We start from the raw sequence: 25,000 nt of genomic DNA, 5'->3' as shown, positions 1-25,000 counted from the left end.
TATACATATACTTATACTATACATATACTTATACTATACATATACTTATACTATACATATACTTAAACTATACATATACTATAAATATACATATACTATACATATACACATACTATACATATACTATACATATACTATACATATACTATACATATACTTATACTATACATATACTAAACATACACTATACATACACTATTCATATACTATACATATACTATACATACACTCTACATATACTATACATATACATATACTATACATATACATATACTATACATATAGTATACATATACTATACATATACTTATACTATACATATACTATACATATACATATACTATACATATACTTATACTATACATATACTATACATATACTATACATATACTATACATATACTTAAACTATACATATACTATACAAATACTTATACTATACATATACTATACATACACTATACATATACTTATACTATACATATACTATACATACACTATACATATACTATACATACACTATACACATACATATACTATACATATACTATACATACACTACACATATACTATACATATACTTATACTATACATATACTATACATATACTTATACTATACTTATACTATACATATACATATACTATACATACACTACACATATACTATACATATACTTATACTATACATATACATATACTATACATATACTTATACTATACATATACTATATATATACTTATACTATACATAGACTATACTTATACTATACATACACTATACATACACTATACATATACTTATACTATACATATACCATACATATACTTATACTATACATATACTATACATATACTATACATACACTACACATATACTATACATATACTATACATATTCTAGACGTATACTTATACTATACATATACTTAAACTATACATATACTTATACTATACATATACATATACTATACATACACTACACATATACTATACATATACTTATACTATACATATACATATACTATACATATACTTATTCTATACATATACTTATATTATACATATACTATACATACACTATACATACACTATTCATATACTATACATACACAATACATACACAATACATATACTTATACTATACATATACTTATACTATACATATACATATACTTAAACTATACATATACTATACAAATACTTATACTATACATATACTATACATACACTATACATATACTTATACTATACATATACTATATATATACTTATACTATACATAGACTATACTTATACTATACATACACTATACATACACTATACATATACTTATACTATACATATACTATACAAATACTTATACTATACATATACTATACATACACTATACATATACTTATACTATACATATACTATATATATACTTATACTATACATATACTATACATACACTATACATATACTTATACTATACATATACTATACAAATACTTATACTATACATATACTATACATACACTATACATATACTTATACTATACATATACTATATATATACTTATACTATACATAGACTCTACTTATACTATACATACACTATACATATACTTATACTATACATATACTATACATACACTATACTATACATATACTATACATACACTACACATATACTATACATATACTTATACTATACATATACTTATACTATACATATACTTATACTAAACATATACATATACTTATACTATACATATACTATAAATATACTTATACTATACATATACTATACATATACTATACATATACTTATACTATACATATACTTATGCTGTATATATACTATACATATCCAATCATATAGTTATACTATACATATACTTATACTATACATATACTATACATACACTATACATACACTATACATATACTTATACTATACATATACTATACAAATACTTATACTATACATATACTATACATACACTATACATATACTTATACTATACATATACTATACATACACTATACATATACTATACATACACTACACATATACTATACATATACGTATACTAAACATTTACATATACTTATATTATACATATACATATACTATACATATACTATACATATACATATACTATACATATACATATACCATACATATACTATACATATACTATACATATACTATGCATATACTATATATATACAATACATATACTTATACTATACATATACTATACATATACATATACCATACATATACTATACATATACTTATACTATACATATACTATACATATACTTATACTATACATATACATATACTATACATATACTATACATATACTTATACTATACATATACTTATGCTATATATATACTATACATATCCAATCATATATTTATACTATACATATACTTATACTATACATATACTTATACTATACATATACTTATTTACAATTTTGTTTGTTCTTCACTGGTTGCCCTTTTCTTGGTAGTTATCCAACGGTAGTTATCCCACGGTAGTTATCCAACGGTAGTTATCCCATTGTAGTTATCCCACGGTAGTTATCCCACAGTAGTTATCCAACGGTAGTTATCCAACGGTAGTTATCCCACGGTAGTTATCCCACGGTAGTTATCCCACGGTAGTTATCCCATTGTAGTTATCCAACGGTAGTTATCCAACGGTAGTTATCCCACGGTAGTTATCCCACGGTAGTTATCCCACGGTAGTTATCCCACGGTAGTTATCCAACAGTAGTTATCCCACGGTAGTTATCCCACTGTAGTTATCCCACGGTAGTTATCCAACGGTAGTTATCCAACGGTAGTTATCCCACGGTAGTTATCCAACGGTAGTTATCCCACGGTAGTTATCCAACGGTAGTTATCCAACGGTAGTTATCCCACGGTAGTTATCCAACGGTAGTTATCCAACGGTAGTTATCCAACGGTAGTTATCCAACGGTAGTTATCCCACGGTAGTTATCCCACGGTAGTTATCCAACGGTAGTTATCCCACGGTAGTTATCCAACGGTAGTTATCCAACGGTAGTTATCCAAACGGTAGTTATCCCACGGTAGTTATCAGGGTCAAATGTGAATATCTCTCCACTGCTGCTGCACAGCACCTTCGTCCCAAATATTCGGGGAAGATGCCAGAGCTGAGCAAGATGTTAAAGGAAAACTCAACTCATAATCAAACATCTGACCAGTATGGTGTAACGATCTGGCCAGTATGATGTAACGATCTGGCCAGTATGGTGTAACGATCTGGCCATCTGGCCAGTATGATGTAACGATCTGGCCAGTATGGTGTAACGATCTGGCCAGTATGGTGTAACGATCTGGCCAGTATGGTGTAACGATCTGGCCAGTATGGTGTAACGATCTGGCCAGTATGGTGTAACGATCTGGTCAGTATGGTGTAACGATCTGGCCAGTATGGTGTAACGATCTGGCCAGTATGATGGCCAGTATGTAACGATCTGGCCAGTATGATGTATCTGGCCATCTGGCCGATCTGGCCAGTATGATGTAACGATCTGGCCAGTATGATGTAACGATCTGGCCAGTATGGTGTAACGATCTGGCCAGTATGGTGTAACGATCTGGCCAGTATGATGTAACGATCTGGCCAGTATGGTGTAACGATCTGGCCATCTGGCCAGTATGATGTAACGATCTGGCCAGTATGATGTAACGATCTGGCCAGTATGATGTAACGATCTGGCCAGTATGATGTAACGATCTGGCCAGTATGATGTAACGATCTGGCCAGTATGGTGTAACGATCTGGCCAGTATGGTGTAATGATCTGGCCAGTATGATGTAACGATCTGGCCAGTATGATGTAACGATCTGGCCAGTATGATGTAACGATCTGGCCAGTATGATGTAACGATCTGGCCAGTATGGTGTAACGATCTGGCCAGTATGGTGTAACGATCTGGCCAGTATGGTGTAACGATCTGGCCAGTATGATGTAACGATCTGGCCAGTATGATGTAACGATCTGGCCAGTATGATGTAACGATCTGGCCAGTATGGTGTAACGATCTGGCCAGTATGATGTAACGATCTGGCCAGTATGGTGTAACGATCTGGCCAGTATGATGTAACGTTATGAGTTCCGTATTTTGAAAGTTACAAATCTCGTAAACTTGATTTTGGGGAACATATCAACAATGGACAAGTTAAAAAAAAAAGATAATTTTTATTTTGAATTTTCTCTCTCTCTCTCTCAATTCAATTCAAAGTGCTTTATTGGCATGGGAAATATATGTTAACATTGCCAAAGCAAGTGAAATAGATAATAAACAATAAACAAAAGTGAAATAAATACTTTACAGTAAACATTACTCACAGAAGTTCCAAAGGAACAGAGACATATAATGTTTGTACAAAGTGTTGTAACAATGTTAAAGTCTCTCTGTCTGACTCTCGCTCATCCTCTCTCTCTCTCTCAGACTGTAGGGGTCTGTCTATAGGACACAGGGAGAAGAGACCCAACGCGGTGGTGCAGGTGTCAGTCATCAACACACAGACACACACCATCACTGACTACTGCTGTACGGAGATAGTAGAGGTGAGAACACACCATCACTGACTAGTACAGAGATAGTAGAGGTGAGAACACACCATCACTGACTACTGCTGTACGGAGATAGTAGAGGTGAGAACACACCATCACTGACTAGTACAGAGATAGTAGAGGTGAGAACACACCATCACTGACTACTGCTGTACGGAGATAGTAGAGGTGAGAACACACCATCACTGACTAGTACAGAGATAGTAGAGGTGAGAACACACCATCACTGACTACTGCTGTACGGAGATAGTAGAGGTGAGAACACACCATCACTGACTACTACAGAGATAGTAGAGGTAACCACTGCTGGACAGAGATAGTAGAAGTAACTACTGCTGGACAGAGATAGTAGAGGTGGACAGAGATAGTAGAGGTGGACAGAGATAGTAGAGGTAACCACTGCTGGACAGAGATAGTAGAGGTAACTACTGCTGGACAGAGATGGCAGAGGTGGACAGAGATAGTAGAGGTGGACAGAGATAGTAGAGGTGGACAGAGATAGTAGAGGTAACTACTGCTGGACAGAGATAGTAGAGGTAACTACTGCTGGACAGAGATAGTAGAGGTAACTACTGCTGGACAGAGATAGTAGAGGGACCCACTGCTGGACAGAGATAGTAGAGGTAACTACTGCTGGACAGAGATAGTAGAGGGACCTACTGCTGGACAGAGATAGTAGAGGGACCTACTGCTGGACAGAGATAGTAGAGGGACCTACTGCTGGACATAGATAGTAGAGGGACCTTCTGCTAGACAGAGATAGTAGAGGTAAGAACACACACATACACTCCTGTATATCGCTGTATATAATTCCTCTCTCCTCTGTGTGTGTGTGTTTCAGAGCTCCAGTGACCCAGTGTTTCTGACCGGTGTGTGTATCTCTCCTGACCACCCTTTCACCCTGGACACGACACTCAAACTGACCGTCTATCACGCCAAGGTCAAAACACACGACACGGTGAGGATGTGTCTTTCCTCTGTGTGTTTGTACTGTGTACTGTGTGTGTGTGTGTGTACTGACTGGGTGTGTGTGTGTACTGTGTGTGTACTGTGTGTGTACTGTGTGTGTCCGATAAGAGGCTTACTCTGGGTGATGTGATGTGAACATGTGTAATATGAATTTTCTCTCAGTCAGAAATCATGTCTCAGCATCTGTCCTCTAATGGTTTAGGACTACAGTTACCATCTGTCCTCTAATGGTTTAGGACTACAGTTATCATCTGTCCTCTAATGGTTTAGGGCTACAGTTTTCATCTGTCCTCTAATGGTTTAGGGCTACAGTGACCATCTGTCCTCTAATGGTTTAGGACTACAGTTACTATCTGTCATCTAATGGTTTAGGACTACAGTTATCATCTGTCCTCTAATGGTTTAGGGCTACAGTTACCAGCTGTCCTCTAATGGTTTAGGACTACAGTTACCATCTGTCCTCTAATGGTTTAGGACTACAGTTACCATCTGTCCTCTAATGGTTTAGGACTACAGTTACCATCTGTCCTCTAATGGTTTAGGACTACAGTTACCAGACCATCTGTCCTCTAATGGTTTAGGACTACAGTTACCATCAGTCCTCTAGTGGTTTAGGACTACAGTTACCATCAGTCCTCTAGTGGTTTAGGACTACAGTTACCATCTGTCCTCTAATGGTTTAGGACTACAGTTACCATCTGTCCTCTAATGGTTTAGGACTACAGTTACCATCTGTCCTCTAATGGTTTAGGACTACAGTTACCATCTGTCCTCTGTAATGGTTTAGGACTACAGTTACCATCTGTCCTCTGTAATGGTTTAGGGCTACAGTTACCAGACCATCTGTCCTCTGTAATAGTTTAAGACTACAGTTACCATCTGTCCTCTAATGGTTTAGGACTACAGTTACCATCTGTCCTCTAATGGTTTAGGACTACAGTTACCATCTGTCCTCTAATGGTTTAGGACTACAGTTACCATCTGTCCTCTAATGGTTTAGGACTACAGTTACCAGACCATCTGTCCTCTAATGGTTTAGGACTACAGTTACCATCTGTCCTCTGTAATGGTTTAGGACTACAGTTACCATCTGTCCTCTGTAATGGTTTAGGACTACAATTACCATCTGTCCTCTGTAATGGTTTAGGACTACAGTTACCATCTGTCCTCTGTAATGGTTTAGGACTACAGTTACCATCTGTCCTCTGTAATGGTTTAGGACTACAGTTACCATCTGTCCTCTGTAATGGTTTAGGACTACAGTTACCATCTGTCCTCTAATGGTTTAGGACTACAGTTACCATCTGTCCTCTAATGGTTTAGGACTACAGTTACCATCTGTCCTCTAATGGTTTAGGACTACAGTTACCAGACCATCTGTCCTCTAATGGTTTAGGACTACAGTTACCATCTGTCCTCTGTAATGGTTTAGGGCTACAGTTACAATCTGTCCTCTGTAATGGTTTAGGACTAAAGTTACCATCTGTCCTCTAATGGTTTAGGACTACAGTTACCATCTGTCCTCTGTAATGGTTTAGGACTACAGTTACCATATGTCCTCTAATGGTTTAGGACTACAGTTACCATCTGTCCTCTAATGGTTTAGGACTACAGTTACCATCTGTCCTCTTTATGGTTTAGGACTACAGTTACCATCTGTCCTCTGTAATGGTTTAGGACTACAATTACCATCTGTCCTCTGTAATGGTTTAGGACTACAGTTACCATCTGTCCTCTGTAATGGTTTAGGACTACAGTTACCATCTGTCCTCTGTAATGGTTTAGGACTACAGTTACCATCTGTCCTCTGTAATGGTTTAGGACTACATTTACAGACCATCTGTACCATCTGTCCATCTGTCCTCTAATGGTTTAATACCATCTGTTTAGGACTACAGTTACCAGACCATCTGTCCTCTAATGGTTTAGGACTACAGTTACCATCAGTCCTCTAGTGGTTTAGGACTACAGTTACCATCAGTCCTCTAGTGGTTTAGGACTACAGTTACCATCTGTCCTCTAATGGTTTAGGACTACAGTTACCATCTGTCCTCTAATGGTTTAGGACTACAGTTACCATCTGTCCTCTAATGGTTTAGGACTACAGTTACCATCTGTCCTCTGTAATGGTTTAGGACTACAGTTACCATCTGTCCTCTGTAATGGTTTAGGGCTACAGTTACCAGACCATCTGTCCTCTGTAATAGTTTAAGACTACAGTTACCATCTGTCCTCTAATGGTTTAGGACTACAGTTACCATCTGTCCTCTAATGGTTTAGGACTACAGTTACCATCTGTCCTCTAATGGTTTAGGACTACAGTTACCATCTGTCCTCTAATGGTTTAGGACTACAGTTACCAGACCATCTGTCCTCTAATGGTTTAGGACTACAGTTACCATCTGTCCTCTGTAATGGTTTAGGACTACAGTTACCATCTGTCCTCTGTAATGGTTTAGGACTACAATTACCATCTGTCCTCTGTAATGGTTTAGGACTACAGTTACCATCTGTCCTCTGTAATGGTTTAGGACTACAGTTACCATCTGTCCTCTGTAATGGTTTAGGACTACAGTTACCATCTGTCCTCTGTAATGGTTTAGGACTACAGTTACCATCTGTCCTCTAATGGTTTAGGACTACAGTTACCATCTGTCCTCTAATGGTTTAGGACTACAGTTACCATCTGTCCTCTAATGGTTTAGGACTACAGTTACCAGACCATCTGTCCTCTAATGGTTTAGGACTACAGTTACCATCTGTCCTCTGTAATGGTTTAGGGCTACAGTTACAATCTGTCCTCTGTAATGGTTTAGGACTAAAGTTACCATCTGTCCTCTAATGGTTTAGGACTACAGTTACCATCTGTCCTCTGTAATGGTTTAGGACTACAGTTACCATATGTCCTCTAATGGTTTAGGACTACAGTTACCATCTGTCCTCTAATGGTTTAGGACTACAGTTACCATCTGTCCTCTTTATGGTTTAGGACTACAGTTACCATCTGTCCTCTAATGGTTTAGGACTACATTTACCAGACCATCTGTCCTCTAATGGTTTAGGACTACATTTACCATCTGTCCTCTGTAATGGTTTGGGGCTACAGTTACCATCTGTCCTCTGTAATGGTTTAGGACTACAGTTACCATCTGTCCTCTAATGGTTTAGGACTACAGTTACCATCTGTCCTCTAATGGTTTAGGACTACATTTACCAGACCATCTGTCCTCTAATGGTTTAGGACTACATTTACCAGACCATCTGTCCTCTAATGGTTTAGGACTACAGTTACCATCTGTCCTCTAATGGTTTAGGACTACAGTTACCATCTGTCCTCTGTAATGGTTTGGGGCTACAGTTACCATCTGTCCTCTGTAATGGTTTAGGACTACAGTTACCATCTGTCCTCTGTAATGGTTTAGGACTACAGTTACCATCTGTCCTCTGTAATGGTTTGGGGCTACATTTACCATCTGTCCTCTGTAATGGTTTAGGACTACAGTTACCATCTGTCCTCTGTAATGGTTTAGGACTACAGTTACCATCTGTCCTCTGTAATGGTTTAGGACTACAGTTACCATCTGTCCTCTAATGGTTTAGGACTACAGTTACCAGACCATCTGTCCTCTAATGGTTTAGGACTACAGTTACCATCTGTCCTCTGTAATGGTTTAGGGCTACAGTTACCATCAGTCCTCTAATGGTTTAGGACTACAGTTACCATCTGTCCTCTAATGGTTTAGGACTACAGGTACCATCTGTCCTCTGTAATGGTTTAGGACTACAGTTACCATCTGTCCTCTAATGGTTTAGGACTACAGTTACCAGACCATCTGTCCTCTAATGGTTTAGGACTACAGTTACCATCTGTCCTCTGTAATGGTTTAGGGCTACAGTTACCATCTGTCCTCTAATGGTTTAGGACTACAGTTACCAGACCATCTGTCCTCTAATGGTTTAGGACTACAGTTACCATCTGTCCTCTGTAATGGTTTAGGACTACAGTTACCATCTGTCCTCTAATGGTTTAGGGCTACAGTTACCATCTGTCCTCTGTAATGGTTTAGGACTACAGTTACCATCTGTCCTCTAATGGTTTAGGACTACAGTTACCATCTGTCCTCTGTAATGGTTTAGGACTACAGTTACCATCTGTCCTCTAATGGTTTAGGACTACAGTTACCAGACCATCTGTCCTCTAATGGTTTAGGACTACAGTTACCATCTGTCCTCTGTAATGGTTTAGGACTACAGTTACCATCTGTCCTCTAATGGTTTAGGACTACAGTTACCATCTGTCCTCTGTAATGGTTTAGGGCTACAGTTACCATCTGTCCTCTGTAATGGTTTAGGACTACAGTTACCATCTACCCTCTCTTGGCAGGTTTGTTGTGGTGCCATATTCTTTCCATTTTTCACAATGGATTTAATGGTGCTCTGTGGGATGTTCAAAGTTTCTAATATTTTTTTATAATCCAACCCTGATCTGTACTTCTTCACAACTTTGTCACTTAGTCTGCACACAAATAAACTTTATTTAACTAATTATGTGACTTCTGAAGGTAATTGGTTGCACCAGATCTTATTTACAGTGCCTTGCGAAAGTATTCGGCCCCCTTGAACTTTGCGACCTTTTGCCAAATTTCAGGCTTCAAACATAAAGATATAAAACTGTATTTTTTTGTGAAGAATCAACAACAAGTGGGACACAATCATGAAGTGGAACGACATTTATTGGATATTTCAAACTTTTTTAACCAATCAAAAACTGAAAAATTGGGCGTGCAAAATTATTCAGCCCCCTTAAGTTAATACTTTGTTGCGATTACAGCTGTAAGTCGCTTGGGGTATGTCTCTATCAGTTTTGCACATCGAGAGACTGACATTTTTTCCCATTCCTCCTTGTAAAACAGCTCGAGCTCAGTGAGGTTGGATGGAGAGCATTTGTGAACAGCAGTTTTCAGTTCTTTCCACAGATTCTCGATTGGATTCAGGTCCACTCTTTATAACGAACGGGACAAAAACGCCAAGGGGGGGGGGGGGGTGTGAATACTTTTGCAAGACACTGTAGATGGATTAATATAATTCACCAATAATAATATATCCCATTTAGCAGACGCTTTTGTCCAAAGCGACTTACAAGTTGGCTGGGGCTACTACTTTTACATATGGGTGGCCCCAGTGGGAATCGAACCCACGACGCTTGGCGTTGCAAGCGCCATGCTCTACCGACTGAGCCACACAGGACTGTTAGTCCAGAATATATTACCATCAGGTTGTAAATCCCAGCTGCCTGCACCATTTCAGTTTCAAATACTCAATATGTTGAACAAAAACAAGACGACTGCAACTAAGGCTGGGAATGTCAATACAATCAAACTAGCAAGTATAAGTGAGTCATTTACCCGTATGAAACTACAGCCTGAATGATGCACTCGCATCGGCGAATTCAACTTCAATTTGCGCTGCTTTCGTTTTGTCTCGTTTCCCTCTAGCAGTGGAGGGAAAGTTTTAAAGACACACGCAGTCCTAGCTTGGCGACTAAAATGTTGCAGTCTGGCTTCGGTTTTTAAAAGCTTGGCAATGAATTGGCAACCATACAAACACACCAGCATAGAAATAGAATACATAGAACTCCCCTAGTCATACTCTGACCTAAAACACCATAGGCTCTATGGTCAGGGCGGGACGACTACAATACATTTTGAGAGCACCATATAGCAACGCTGCCTTCAACCGCATCGGTGATCCAAGCCATGCAACAAAAAACAAGGAAAAACATGTTTTAATTTTACAACAATGTTACAACAATTTATAGCTACGTTTGTTTTTGCGTGAATTGCTTTGCTAGCTAGCTATTCTAAACTTGAACGTTTGTTATCCACAGTTAGCATATATTTTAGTTGTCAATCAAATGTATTTGGCAGACAGGTTCTCATTCAGTTGTCAAAAACATGGGTTGGGACCATATTCAGGTAGCCATCTTCCCTTGGGTATTTTGTGGGTTCTTATTCTATGTTTAGTTGCCTGTCTGCACTAGCCGTATTAGAGTCACGGTTTGTTTTGTTGTTAGTTTGTTCAGTGTTGCATTTCTTTAATAAATTAAGAATGTACGCTGCGCCTTGGTCTCCTCCTGCCGACGGATCGTGACACATGCAGGCAAGCTGCAGAAGGACGAGTAGGCTACAATTCCCCCATCGTTTATCAGTGCGATTTTTGACGGTCAATTAACTGAAAAAGTTTGACAGGGTTTATCTAGTGTTAACATCGTTAGATTAATTTTTAGTTTATCTCGCTCTGGCTCGTATTAGTTGTTGATCTTGTTGTTGTTGATGTGCGTCACTGGTGGAGAGAGAATCTACGTTTTCGTGGTTGTTTGATCGACAGGATCGTAAAGTTCCCGAATGGGAAGACGACTCCTGCTAACTGTAGTTCTAAACAGACAATATGAAACGCAATGTGCAACAATTTTCAAAGATTTGACTGAGTTACAGTTCATAGAAGGAAATCAGTCAATTGAAAATAAATAAATTAAACGCTAATCTATGGATATCACATGGCTGCCAAGGGGGCGGAGCCAGGCTCAGCCAATCAGAATGAGTTTTTCCCCACATAAGGACTTTATTACATAAATAATAAATAATTCTCAGCCCTACTGCCTGTAAACACACAGTCCAGTTCATAGTGATTGATGACAGGCCCTACTGCCTGTAAACACACAGTCCAGTTCATAGTGAATGATGACAGGCCCTACTGCCTGTAAACACACAGTCCAGTTCATAGTGAATGATGACAGGCCCTACTGCCTGTAAACACACAGTCCAGTTCATAGTGAATGATGACAGGCCCTACTGCCTGTAAACACACAGTCCAGTTCATAGTGAATGATGACAGGCCCTACTGACTGTAAACACACAGTCCAGTTCATAGTGAATGATGACAGGCCCTACTGCCTGTAAACACACAGTCCAGTTCATAGTGAATGATGACAGGCCCTACTGCCTGTAAACACACAGTCCAGTTCATAGTGAATGATGACAGGCCCTACTGCCTGTCAACACACAGTCCAGTTCATAGTGAATGATGACAGGCCCTACTGCCTGTAAACACACAGTTCATAGTGAATGATGACAGGCCCTACTGCCTGTCAACACACAGTCCAGTTCATAGTGAATGATAACAGGCCCTACTGCCTGTAAACACACAGTCCAGTTCATAGTGAATGATGACAGGCCCTACTGCCTGTAAACACACAGTCCAGTTCATAGTGAATGATAACAGGCCCTACTGCCTGTAAACACACAGTCCAGTTCATAGTGAATGATGACAGGCCCTACTGCCTGTAAACACACAGTCCAGTTCATAGTGAATGATGACAGGCCCTACTGCCTGTAAACACACAGTCCAGTTCATAGTGAATGATGACAGGTTCTACTGCCTGTAAACACACAGTCCAGTTCATAGTGAATGATGACAGGCCCTACTGCCTGTAAACACACAGTCCAGTTCATAGTGAATGATGACAGGCCCTACTGCCTGTAAACACACAGTCCAGTTCATAGTGATTGATGACAGGCCCTACTGCCTGTAAACACACAGTCCAGTTCAAAGTGAATGATGACAGGCCCTACTGCCTGTAAACACACAGTCCAGTTCATAGTGATTGATGACAGGCCCTACTGCCTGTAAACACACAGTCCAGTTCATAGTGAATGATGACAGGCCCTACTGCCTGTAAACACACAGTTCAGTTCATAGTGAATGATGACAGGCCCTACTGCCTGTAAACACACAGTCCAGTTCATAGTGAATGATGACAGGCCCTACTGCCTGTAAACACACAGTCCAGTTCATAGTGAATGATGACAGGCCCTACTGCCTGTAAACACACAGTCCAGTTCATAGTGAATGATGACAGGCCCTACTGCCTGTAAACACACAGTCCAGTTCATAGTGAATGATGGCAGGCCCTACTGTCTGTAAACACACAGTCCAGTTCATAGTGAATGATAACAAGCCCTACTGCCTATAAACACACAGTCCAGTTCAAAGTGAAAGATGACAGACTTTCTATGAGTTTATGAAAATGCTGCATTATAACACTAGAGAGAGGGAGATAGACAGACAGAGGGAGACAGACAGACAGAGGGAGACAGACAGACAGAGGGAGACAGACAGACAGAGGGAGACAGACAGACAGAGGGAGACAGACAGACAGACAGACAGACAGACAGACAGACAGACAGACAGAGGGAGACAGACAGACAGACAGACAGACAGACAAACAGAGCGGGAGGGAGGGAGGGAGGGAGGGAGGGAGGGAGGGAGGGACGGACGGACAGGGAGGGAGGGAGGGAGGGAGGGACAGACAGGCAGAGTTTTAAGAACATTCAGTAACACAATACTTCCCTGCCTGATGTCTGTTTCATAGAAAGGCTATGTGCTTCATCGTGATTGGTCAACGCTGGCCTGCTAATCTGAATATTTTCCCAGGGTTCCATCAGTGAGGGGATTCAATTCGTCTGGCCCGGGTGCCAGAGTAGGCATGTTTTGCACATAGGTGAAGTTGATTTGCTTTCGTTTTTGGAACTGGGCCGTTTCCCGGGCGGGAACCAGATGCGTCATTTAAAGCCCAGGGCGAAGTTGGCTCAAAACAAACGTGAAGTAAATAAGCATGTGGAGTAATGAGTAGGACTCTGTGTTTTCACCTGTAAAAGTGATTGCTTTCGATTTTTTTTTTAAATAAAAGAAAACAGAATGATCTGCCTTCCTAATGGAAACTAGTTTTTTTTGTTGACAACATGACCGAGCAACGCAGGTTACTGTGTCCCATTGGAGAAGGGTGCCACTCCCTCAACGCCTTCGCCCGTTCACGTCACGGGCTATAGCCCAGTGCCCCTCGGCTCAGCATTCGCTAATCCGCCCACTGCTATTGGCTAGTGGTTCATTCTCTACAGAGGGGGAGAGAGGAGGGGGAGGGTGAGAAGTGTTCTGAGAGCAACACATCAACATTTAAACCAACTAGCATAGAATCTCCACTCCTGGGTAGGTAGACAGTACATGGTATCAGCTAGTTGTACTTTATTACAGTAGAGCAGAGGGGGACACTGAGGGAGACTACAGAGGAGGACACTGAGGGAGACTACAGAGGAGGACACTGAGGGAGACTACAGAGGAGGACACTGAGGGAGACTACAGAGGAGGACACTGAGGGAGACTACAGAGGAGGACACAGGGGGAGACTACAGAGGAGGACACAGGGGGAGACTACAGAGGGGGACACTGAGGGAGACTACAGAGGAGGACACTGAGGGAGACTACAGAGGAGGACACTGAGGGAGACTACAGAGGAGGACACTGAGGGAGACTACAGAGGAGGACACTGAGGGAGACTACAGAGGAGGACACTGAGGGAGACTACAGAGGAGGACACTGGGGGAGACTACAGAGGAGGACACAGGGGGAGACTACAGAGGAGGACACAGGTGGAGGGAGAACAGAGGAGGACCTGAGGGTTTAGGGAGGACTACAGAGGAGGACACAGGGGGAGACTACAGAGGAGGACACAGGGGGAGACTACAGAGGAAGACACAGGGGGAGACTACAGAGGAGGACACAGGGGGAGACTACAGAGGAGGACACAGGGGGAGACTACAGAGGAGGACACAGGGGGAGACTACAGAGGGGGACACTGAGGTAGACTACAGAGGAGGACACAGGGGGAGACTACAGAGGAGGACACAGGGGGAGACTACAGAGGAGGACACAGGGGGAGACTACAGAGGGGGACACAGGGGGAGACTACAGAGGGGCACACTGAGGGAGAATACAGAGGAGGACACAGGGGGAGACTACAGAAGGGGGACACAGGGGGAGACTACAGAAGGGGGATTACTAGACCCCTGGTTCGTTTTAGGGTTTAGGGTAAATTTTTCATTAAGGCAGTCAGCTTATCTATCAAAGAGGGGAAGTTACATCAGTTTCAAGAGAGATGCCGGAATGTGGAGGGACATGGACCAGAAACAGGCTCAGCTGACTTCATCTCCTGTGGTAGAGTTTGTAACCCTCTTTGATACCTGTGATTAGGGTTTAGAACCATATACCTGTGATTAGGGGTTAGAACCATATACCTGTTATTAGGGTTTAGAACCATATACCTGTGATTAGGGTTTAGAACCATATACCTGTGATTAGGGTTTAGAACCATATACCTGTGATTAGGGTTTAGAACCATATACCTGTGATTAGGGGTTAGAACCATATACCTGTGATTAGGGTTTAGAACCATATACCTGTGATTAGGGTTTAGAACCATATACCTGTGATTAGGGTTTAGAACCATATACCTGTGATTAGGGTTTAGAACCATATACCTGTGATTAGGGTTTAGAACCATATACCTGTGATTAGGGGTTAGAACCATATACCTGTGATTAGGGTTTAGAACCATATACCTGTGATTAGGGTTTAGAACCATATACCTGTGGTTAGGGTTTAGAACCATATACCTGTGATTAGGGTTTAGAACCATATACCTGTGATTAGGGTTTAGAACCATATACCTGTGATTAGGGTTTAGAACCATATACCTGTGATTAGGGGTTAGAACCATATACCTGTGATTAGGGTTTAGAACCATATACCTGTGATTAGGGGTTAGAACCATATACCTGTGGTTAGGGTTTAGAACCATATACATGTGATTAGGGTTTAGAACCATATACCTGTGATTAGGGTTTAGAACCATATACCTGTGATTAGGGTTTAGAACCATATACCTGTGATTAGGGTTTAGAACCATATACATGTGATTAGGGTTAGAACATCACACACACACACACACACACACACACACACACACACACACACACACACACACACACACACACACACACACACACACACAGCCACAGCCACAGGTGTGTCAGTAGGTTAGTTGTGTAGTGTCTTAGGGTCGTAGTGTCGTGGACTCGTAGTGTCATAGTTGTGTAGTGTCATAGTGGTGTAGTGTCATAGTGTCGTAGTGTCGTACTTGTGTAGTGTCGTAGGGTCGTAGTGTCATAGTGGTGTAGTGTCGTAGTTTTGAAGTGTCGTAGGGTTGTAGTGTCGTAGGGTCGCAGTGTCATAGTGGTGTAGGGTCGTAGTGGTGTAGTGTCATTGGGTCATAGTGGTGTAGTGTCGTAGTGGTGTAGTGTTGTAGGGTCATAGTGGTGTAGTGTCATAGTGGTGTAGTGTCATTATGGTGTAGTGGTGTAGTGGTGTAGTGTCATAGTGGTGTCGTGTCATAGTGGTGTAGTGGTGTAGTGCCATAGTGGTGTCGTGTCATAGTGGTGTAGTGGTGTAGTGTCATAGTGGTGTAGTGGTGTAGTGTCATAGTGGTGTAGTGTCATAGTGGTGTAGTGCCATAGTGGTGTCGTGTCATAGTGGTGTAGTGTCATAGTGGTGTAGTGTCATAGTGTCATAGTGGTGTAGTGTCATAGTGTCATAGTGGTGTAGTGGTGTAGTGGTGTAGTGTCATAGTGGTGTAGTGGTGTAGTGGTGTAGTGTCATAGTGGTGTAGTGTCATAGTGGTGTAGTGGCATAGTGGTGTAGTGTCCTAGTGGTGTAGTGTCATAGTTGTGTAGTGTCATAGTGGTGTAGTGGTGTGGTGTATAGGTGTAGTGTCATAGTGGTGTAGTGGTGTAGTGTCATAGTGGTGTAGTGGTGTAGTGTCTTAGTGGTGTATTGGTGTAGTGTCATAGTGGTGTAGTGTCATAGTGGTGTAGTGGTATAGTGGTGTAGTGTCATAGTGGTGTAGTGTCATAGTGGTGTATTGGTGTAGTGTCATAGTGGTGTAGTGTCATAGTGGTGTAGTGGTATAGTGGTGTAGTGGTATAGTGGTGTAGTGGTATAGTGGTGTAGTGTCATAGTGGTGTAGTGTCATAGTGGTGTAGTGTCATAGTGTCATAGTGGTATAGTGGTGTAGTGTCATAGTGGTGTAGTGTCATAGTGGTGTAGTGTCATAGTGGTGTAGTGTCATAGTGGTGTAGTGTCATAGTGTCATAGTGGTATAGTGGTGTAGTGTCATAGTGGTGTAGTGTCATAGTGGTGTAGTGTCATAGTGGTGTAGTGTCATAGTGGTGTAGTGTCATAGTGTCATAGTGGTGTAGTGTCATAGTGGTGTATTGGTGTAGTGTCATTGTGGTGTAGTGGTGTAGTGTCATAGTTGTGTAGTGTCATAGTGGTATAGTGTCATAGTGGTGTAGTTGTGTAGTGGTGTAGTGTCATAGTGGTGTAGTGGTGTAGTGTCATAGTGGTGTGGTGTCATAGTGGTGTAGTGTTATAGTGGTATAGTGGTGTAGTGTCATAGTGGTGTAGTGGTATAGTGGTGTGGTGTCATAGTGGTGTAGTGGTATAGTGGTGTGGTGTCATAGTGGTGTAGTGGTGTAGTGGTATAGTGGTCTAGTGGTGTAGTGGTTTGGTGGTCTTGTGGTGTAGTGGTGTAGTGTCGTAGGGTCATAGTGTCATAGTTGTGTAGTATCATAGTGGTGTAGTGTCGTAGGGTCATAGTGGTGTAATGTCGTAGGGTCGTAGTGGTGTAGTCTCATTGGGTCATAGTGGTGTAGTGTCATAGTGTCGTAGGGTCATAGTGGTGTAGTGTCGTAGGGTCATAGTGTCATAGGTGTGTAGTGTCATAGTGGTGTAGTGTCATAGGATCGTAGTGTCATAGTGGTGTAGTGGTGTAGTTGTGGAGTGTCGTAGGGTCAAAGTGTTGTAGTGTCTTAGGTGTGCAGTGTCATAGTGGTGTAGTGTCGTAGGGTCAAAGTGTCGTAGTGTCGTAGGGTCATAGTGGTGTAGTGTCTTAGGTGTGCAGTGTCATAGTGGTGTAGTGTCGTAGGGTCATAGTGGTGCAGTGTCATAGTGGTGTAGTGTCGTAGTGGTGTAGGGTCGTAGTGGTGTAGTGTTGTAGGGTCATAGTGGTGTAGTGTCATAGTGTCGTAGGGTCGTAGTGGTGTAGTGGTATAGTGGTGTAGTGGTATAGTGGTGTCGTGTCATAGTGGTGTAGTGTCATAGTGGTATAGTGGTGTAGTGGTGTAGTGGCATAGTGGTGTAGTGGTGTAGTGTCATAGTGGTGTAGTGGTGTAGTGTCATAGTGTCATAGTGGTGTAGTGTCATAGTGGTGTAGTGGTGTAGTGTCATAGTGGTGTTGTGGTGTAGTGTCATAGTGGTGTAGTGGTGTAGTGGTATAGTGGTGTCGTGTCATAGTGGTGTAGTGTCGTAGGGTCATAGTGGTGTAGTGTCATTGGGTCGTAGTGTCGTAGGGTCATAGTTGTGTTGTGTTGCAGTGGTATAGTGTCGTATTGGTGTAGTGTCATAGGATCGTAGTGTCATAGTGGTGTAGTGTCGTAGGGTCATAGTTGTGTTGTGTCGTAGTGGTGTAGTGTCATAGGATCGTAGTGTCATAGTGGTGTAGTGTCGTAGGGTCATAGTTGTGTAGTGTCGTAGTGGTGTAGTGTCGTAGGGTCATAGTTGTGTAGTGTCGTAGTGGTGTAGTGTCATAGGATCGTAGTGTCATAGTGGTGTAGTGTCATAGTGGTATAGTGGTGTAGTGTCATAGTGGTATAGTGGTGTAGTGTCATAGTGTTGTAGTGGTGTAGTGGTGTAGTGGTATAGTGGTGTAGTGTTGTAGTGGTATAGTGTTGTAGTGGTGTAGTGTTGTAGTGGTGTAGTGGTGTAGTGGTATAGTGGTATAGTGGTGTAGTGGTGTAGTGATATATTGGTATAGTGGTGTAGTGGTATAGTGGTATAGTGGTATAGTGGTGTAGTGTTGTAGTGGTATAGTGGTGTAGTGGTTTGGTGGTATAGTGGCGTAGTGGTGTAGTGGTATAGTAGTGTAGTAGTTTGGTGGTATATTATATAGTGGTGTAGTGGTGTAGTGGTTTGGTGGTATAGTGGTGTAGTGGTTTAGTGGTTTGGTGGTATAGTGGTGTAGTGGTTTAGTGGTTTGGTGGTGTAGTGGTATAGTGGTGTAGTGTTGTAGTGGTATAGTGGTGTAGTGGTGTAGTGGTATAGTGGTATAGTAGTGTAGTAGTTTGGTGGTATAGTGGTTTGGTGGTATAGTGGTGTAGTTGTGTAGTGGTTTGGTGGTATAGTGTCATAGTGGTGTAGTGGTATAGTGGTATAGTAGTGTAGTAGTTTGGTGGTATATTATATAGTGGTGTAGTGGTTTGGTGGTATAGTGGTGTAGTGGTGTAGTGGTATAGTAGTGTAGTAGTTTGGTGGTATAGTGGTGTAGTGGTTTGGTGGTGTAGTGGTGTAGTTGAACTCTGTTGCTCCCTGGTGTGCATCTGTGTGTGTGCGTGCTCGTGTATATGTGTGTTGTGATTTCCGACCGTGCGTTGTGCTCTAGATTTGATGAGGATTAGCCTTTAATCTAAAGCCTCCTATCCCCCGTCCCCTCCCTTCCCCGTCATCTCCAGGCCCCCCACATTCCCCCACTCCCCTCCGATCCCCCCACATTCCCCCACATTCCACCACGTTCCCTTCAGCCCCCCATTCTGTCCCCCTTCCTCATCCCCCTCCTCACCACCAACCTGTCCCACCCTCCCCATTCTGTCCCCCCTCCCCATTCTGTCCCCCCTCCCCATCCCCCTCACCCCCATTCTGTCCCCCCTCCCCTTCCTGCCCCCCTCCCCTTCCTGCCCCCTCCCCTTTCTGTCCCCCCTCCCCTTCCTGTCCCCCTCCCTTCTTGTCCCCCTCTCCTTCCTGTCCCCCCCTCCCCTTCCTGTCCCTCCTCCCCTTCCTGTCCCTCCTCCCCTTCCTGTCCCCCTCCCCTTCCTGTCCCCTTTCCCCATCCTGTCCCCCTCCCCTTCCTGTCCCCCTCCCCATCTTGTCCCCCTCCCCTTCCTGTCCCTCCTCCCCTTCTTGTCCCCCTCACCCTCCTCACCCCCATTCTGCCCCCCTCCCCTTCTTGTCCCCCCTCCCCTCCCCTTCCTGCCCCCCTCCCCTTCCTTTCCCCCCCCCCCCCCTTCCTGTCCCCCTCCCCTTCTTGTCCCTCCTCCCCTTCCTGCCCCTCCTCCCCTTCCTGTCCCCCATCCCCTTCCTGTCCCCCTCCCCTTCTTGTCCCTCCTCCCCATCCTGTCCCCCTCCCCATCCTGTCCCCCCTCCCCTCCCCTTCCTGCCCCCTCCCCTTCCTGTCCCCCTCCCCTTCTTGTCCCTCCTCCCCTTCCTGTCCCCTTTCCCCATCCTGTCCCCCTCCCCTTCCTGCCCCCTCCCCTTCTTGTCCCCCTTCCCCATCCTGTCCCTCCTCCCCTTCCTGTCCCCCATCCCCTTCCTGTCCCCCTCCCCTTCTTGTCCCTCCTTCCCATCCTGTCCCCCTCCCCTCCCCTTCCTGTCCCCCTTCCCCTTCCTGTCCCCCCTCCCCTTCTGTCCCCTTTCCCCTTCCTGTCCCCACTCCCCATTCTGTCCCCCCTCCCCTTCCTGTCCCCCCTCTCCCCATCCCCCCCCCCATTAAGCTGATTACCAGTAGAGACCTGTCCCCATGACTTGTGTTCCCTCTGGCCCCATTCTGTGTCATGTCCCCTTGTAAAAGCCACCACTCCCGTGCATGTGCTTGTATCAAGATAATCCCCTGAGCTTTCCGATGATTATCGTCCAGGCAACAGAGTGATTCTAATTCCGTTGCGAAGGGCTTTTTGGAATATAATGACCGAGCAACATGACAGTTAGGCAACCTCAGAGTAGATAGAGTATTTGTTTTAATATATATATATTTCACCTTTATTTAGCCAGGTAGGCTAGTTGACCTTCATTTTGTCAGGTAGGCTAGTTGACCTTCATTTAACCAGGTAGGCTAGTTGACCTTTATTTAGCCAGGTAGGCTAGTTGACCTTCATTTTGTCAGGTAGGCTAGTTGACCTTCATTTAACCAGGTAGGCTAGTTGACCTTTATTTAGCCAGGTAGGCTAGTTGACCTTCATTTAGCCAGGTAGACTAGTTGACCTTTATTTAACCAGGTAGGTTAGTTGTCCTTTATTTAACCAGGTAGGCTAGTTGACCTTTATTTAACCAGGTAGGCTAGTTGACCTTTATTTAACCAGGTAGGCTAGTTGACATGTATTTAACCAGGTAGGCTAGTTGACCTTTATTGAACCAGGTAGGCTAGTTGACCTTTATTGAACCAGGTAGGCTAGTTGACCTTTATTGAACCAGGTAGGCTAGTTGACCTTTATTTTACCAGGTAGGCTAGTTGACCTTTATTTAACCAGGTAGGCTAGTTGTCCTTTATTTAACCAGGTAGGCTCATTGAACTTTATTTAGCCAGGTAGGCTAGTTGAGAACAAGTTCTCATTTGCAACTGCGACCTGGCCTTGATAAAGCACAACAATTTGACACAAACAACAACACATGGAATAAACAAAACATACAGTCAATAATACAGTAGAACAACAGAAAACAAAAAGTCTATATACAGTGAGTGTAATTGAGGTAAGATAAGGGAGTTGAGGCAATAAATAGGCCATGGTGGCAAAGTAATTACAATATAGCAATTAAACAGTGGAATGGTAGATGTGCAGAAGATGAATGTGCAAGTAGAGATACTGGGATGCAAAGGAGCAAGATAAATAAATAAATACAGTATGGGGATGAGGTAGATAGCCCATCTGTAAACAGCCCATCTATGTACAGGTGCAGTGATCTGTGAGCTGCTCTGACAGCTGGTGCTTAAAGCTAGTGAGGGAGATATGAGTCTCCAGCTTCAGTGATTTTTGCAGTTCCAGTCATTGGCAGCAGAGAACTGTAAGGAAAGGCGACCAAAGGAGGAATTGGCTTTGGGGGTGACCAGTAAGATACAGCATACCTGCTGGATCGCGTGCTACGAGTGGGTGCTGCTATGGTAACCAGTGAGCTGAGATAAGGCGGGGCTTTACCTAGCAGAGACCTGTCGATGACCTGTAGCCAGTGGGTTTGGCGACGAGTATGAAGCGAGGGCCAACCAATGAGAGCGTACAGGTTGCAATGGTGGGTAGTATATGAGGCTTTGGTGACAAAACGGATGGCACTGTGATAGACTGCATCCAATTTGTTGAGTAGAGTGTTGGAGGCTATTTTGTAAATGACATTGCCGAAGTCGAGGATTAGTAGGATGGTCAGTTTTACAAGGGTATGTTTGGCAACATGAGTGAAGGATGCTTTGTTGCGATATAGGAAGCCGATTCTAGATTTAATTTTGGATTGAAGATGTTTTATGTGAGTCTGGAAGGAGAGTTTACAGTCTAACCAGACACCCAGGTATTTGTAGTTGTCCACATATAAGTCAGAGCCGTCCAGAGTAGTGATGCTGGACGGGCGAGCAGGTGCGGGCAGTGATCGATTGAATAGCATGCATTTAGTTTTACTTGTATTTAAGAGCAGTTGGAGGCCACGGAAGGAGAGTTGTATGGCATTGAAGCTCGTCTGGAGGTTAGTTAACACAGTGTCCAAGGAGGGGCCAGAGGTATACAGAATAGTGTCGTCTGCGTAGAGGTGGATAAGAGAATCACCAGCAGCAAGAGCAACATCATTGATGTATACAGAGAAAAGAGTAGGCCCGAGAATTGAACCCTGTGGCACCCCCATAGAGACTGCCAGAGGTCCGGACAACAGGCTCTCCGATTTGACACACTGAATTCTATCAGAGAAGTAGTTGGTGAACCAGGAGAGGCAATCATTTGAGAAACCAAGGCTGCTGACTAGCTCTGAAACCAGATTGCACAGCGGAGAAGGTACGGTGGGATTCGAAATGGTTGTTAATCTGTTTGTTAACTTGGCTTTCAAAGACCTTAGAAAGGCAGGGTAGGATAGATATAGGTCTGCAACAGTTTGGGTCTAGAGTGTCACCCACTTTGAAGAGGGGGATTACCGCGGCAATCTTTGGGAATCTCAGACGATACGAAGGAGAGGTTGAACAGGCTGGGAGAAGGAGAAATGGGGAAGGCTTGGGCGAGTTGCTGTGGGGGGTGCAGTGCTGTTGACCGGGGTAGGAGTAGCCAGGTGGAAAGCATGGCCAGCCGTAGAGAAATGCTTATTGAAATTCTCAATTATAGTGGGTTTATCAGTGGTGACAGTGGGAGGAGGTGTTCTTATTCTCCATGGACTTTACAGTGTCCCAGAACTTTTCTGTTTGAAAAAGCTAGCCTTTTCTTTTCTTAGCTACATTATTTATGTAAGTCCCCCTCTCTCTTCCCCCTTTCTCTCTCTCTCTCTCTCTCTCTCTCTCTCTCTCTCTCTCTCTCTCTCTCTCTCTCTCTCTCTCTCTCTCTCTCTTCCCCCTTTCTCTCTCTCTCTGTCTCTCTCTCTCTCTCTCTTCCCCCTCTCTCTCTCTCTCTCTCTCTCTCTCTCTCTCTCTCTCTCTCTCTCTCCTCTCTCTTCCCCCCCCCTCTTCTCTCTCTCTCTGTCTCTCTCTCTCTCTCTCTCTCTGTCTCTCTCTCTCTCCCTCTCTCTCTCTCTCTCTCTCTCTCTCTCTCTCTCTCTCTCTCTCTCTCTTCCCCCCTTTCTCTCTCTCTCTCTCTCCCTCTCTCTCTCTGTCTCTCTCTCTTCTCCCCTTTCTCTCTCTCTCTCTCTCTCTCTCTCTCTCTCTCTCTCTCCCTCTCTCTCTCTCTCTCTCTCTGTCTATAGAGGAGTTGTTTAGGCTTCACCTGCTTCTCCATCAGAGATCTACTCAGGACCAATGAGCCTCAGCTCTCCCTCAGCCTCAGGTAAAACTGACTCACCTTTAGTCCGACTTACTCAATCCTGAGTTCATACCCGCCTTAAGCCTGACTTAAAACTGACTCATCTGAGCCCTGACCTGACACTAGAACCTCTACAACTCTCTCTATGTTCTCCATCCCATTTCCTCGCTCACCGTTGCCGGGATACCTTGACTTAAAGGAGGAAGTGAGAGGGCACAAGCTCCTCCCCCAAACAGTTCCTCTTTACACAGAACCAAGTCATCATTACTAGTGAGAGAGTGTTCTCAACACTCTTACAGTTAACACTGGATCCTTGTTGATGGAGGTGCTTGCTGGTCGGTTGTATCGGTCTGAATCCCCTTTCTCAGGTCTGCGGACGGAACGAGCGAGGTCGGGGAGGTGAAGCTGGGTCGTCTGCAGATGAGAGACATGGAAAACAGAGAGGGGGAGGACACCACTTCAGACATGCATGGACACAAGGTAGACAGAGGTCTGACTGTCTGTCTGTCTGTCTGTCTGACTGTCTGTCTGTCTGTCTGTCTGTCTGTCTGTCTGTCTGTCTGTCTGTGTTTGACTGTCTGCCTGTCTGTCTGTCTGTCTGACTGTTTGACTGTCTGTCTGTCTGTCTGTCTGTCTGTCTGTCTGTGTTTGACTGTCTGTCTGTCTGTCTGTGTCTGTCTGTCTGTCTGTCTGTCTGCGTGTTTGACTGTCTGTCTGTCTGCCTGTCTAC

At 43.2% G+C, this 25,000-nt stretch overlaps 1 protein-coding gene across 1 annotated transcript in view; it reads left to right on the top strand.

Annotated features, from left to right (window-relative positions):
• LOC135510187 (type II inositol 3,4-bisphosphate 4-phosphatase-like) overlaps nt 1–25,000 on the top strand; it is a 72,627-nt gene that overhangs the window by 5,840 nt on the left and 41,787 nt on the right. Inside the window, 4 exon segments of the mRNA XM_064930979.1 lie at nt 4,485–4,603; nt 5,451–5,567; nt 24,215–24,294; nt 24,639–24,750. Coding sequence (XP_064787051.1) covers nt 4,485–4,603; nt 5,451–5,567; nt 24,215–24,294; nt 24,639–24,750 — 428 coding nt within the window.

This window comes from Oncorhynchus masou, chromosome 23 (assembly GCF_036934945.1).
Source record: "Oncorhynchus masou masou isolate Uvic2021 chromosome 23, UVic_Omas_1.1, whole genome shotgun sequence".
Taxonomy (NCBI): Eukaryota; Metazoa; Chordata; class Actinopteri; order Salmoniformes; family Salmonidae; genus Oncorhynchus; species Oncorhynchus masou.
The sequence above is the reverse complement of the archived record's forward strand: the minus strand, read 5'-3'. Positions and strand labels throughout refer to the sequence as shown.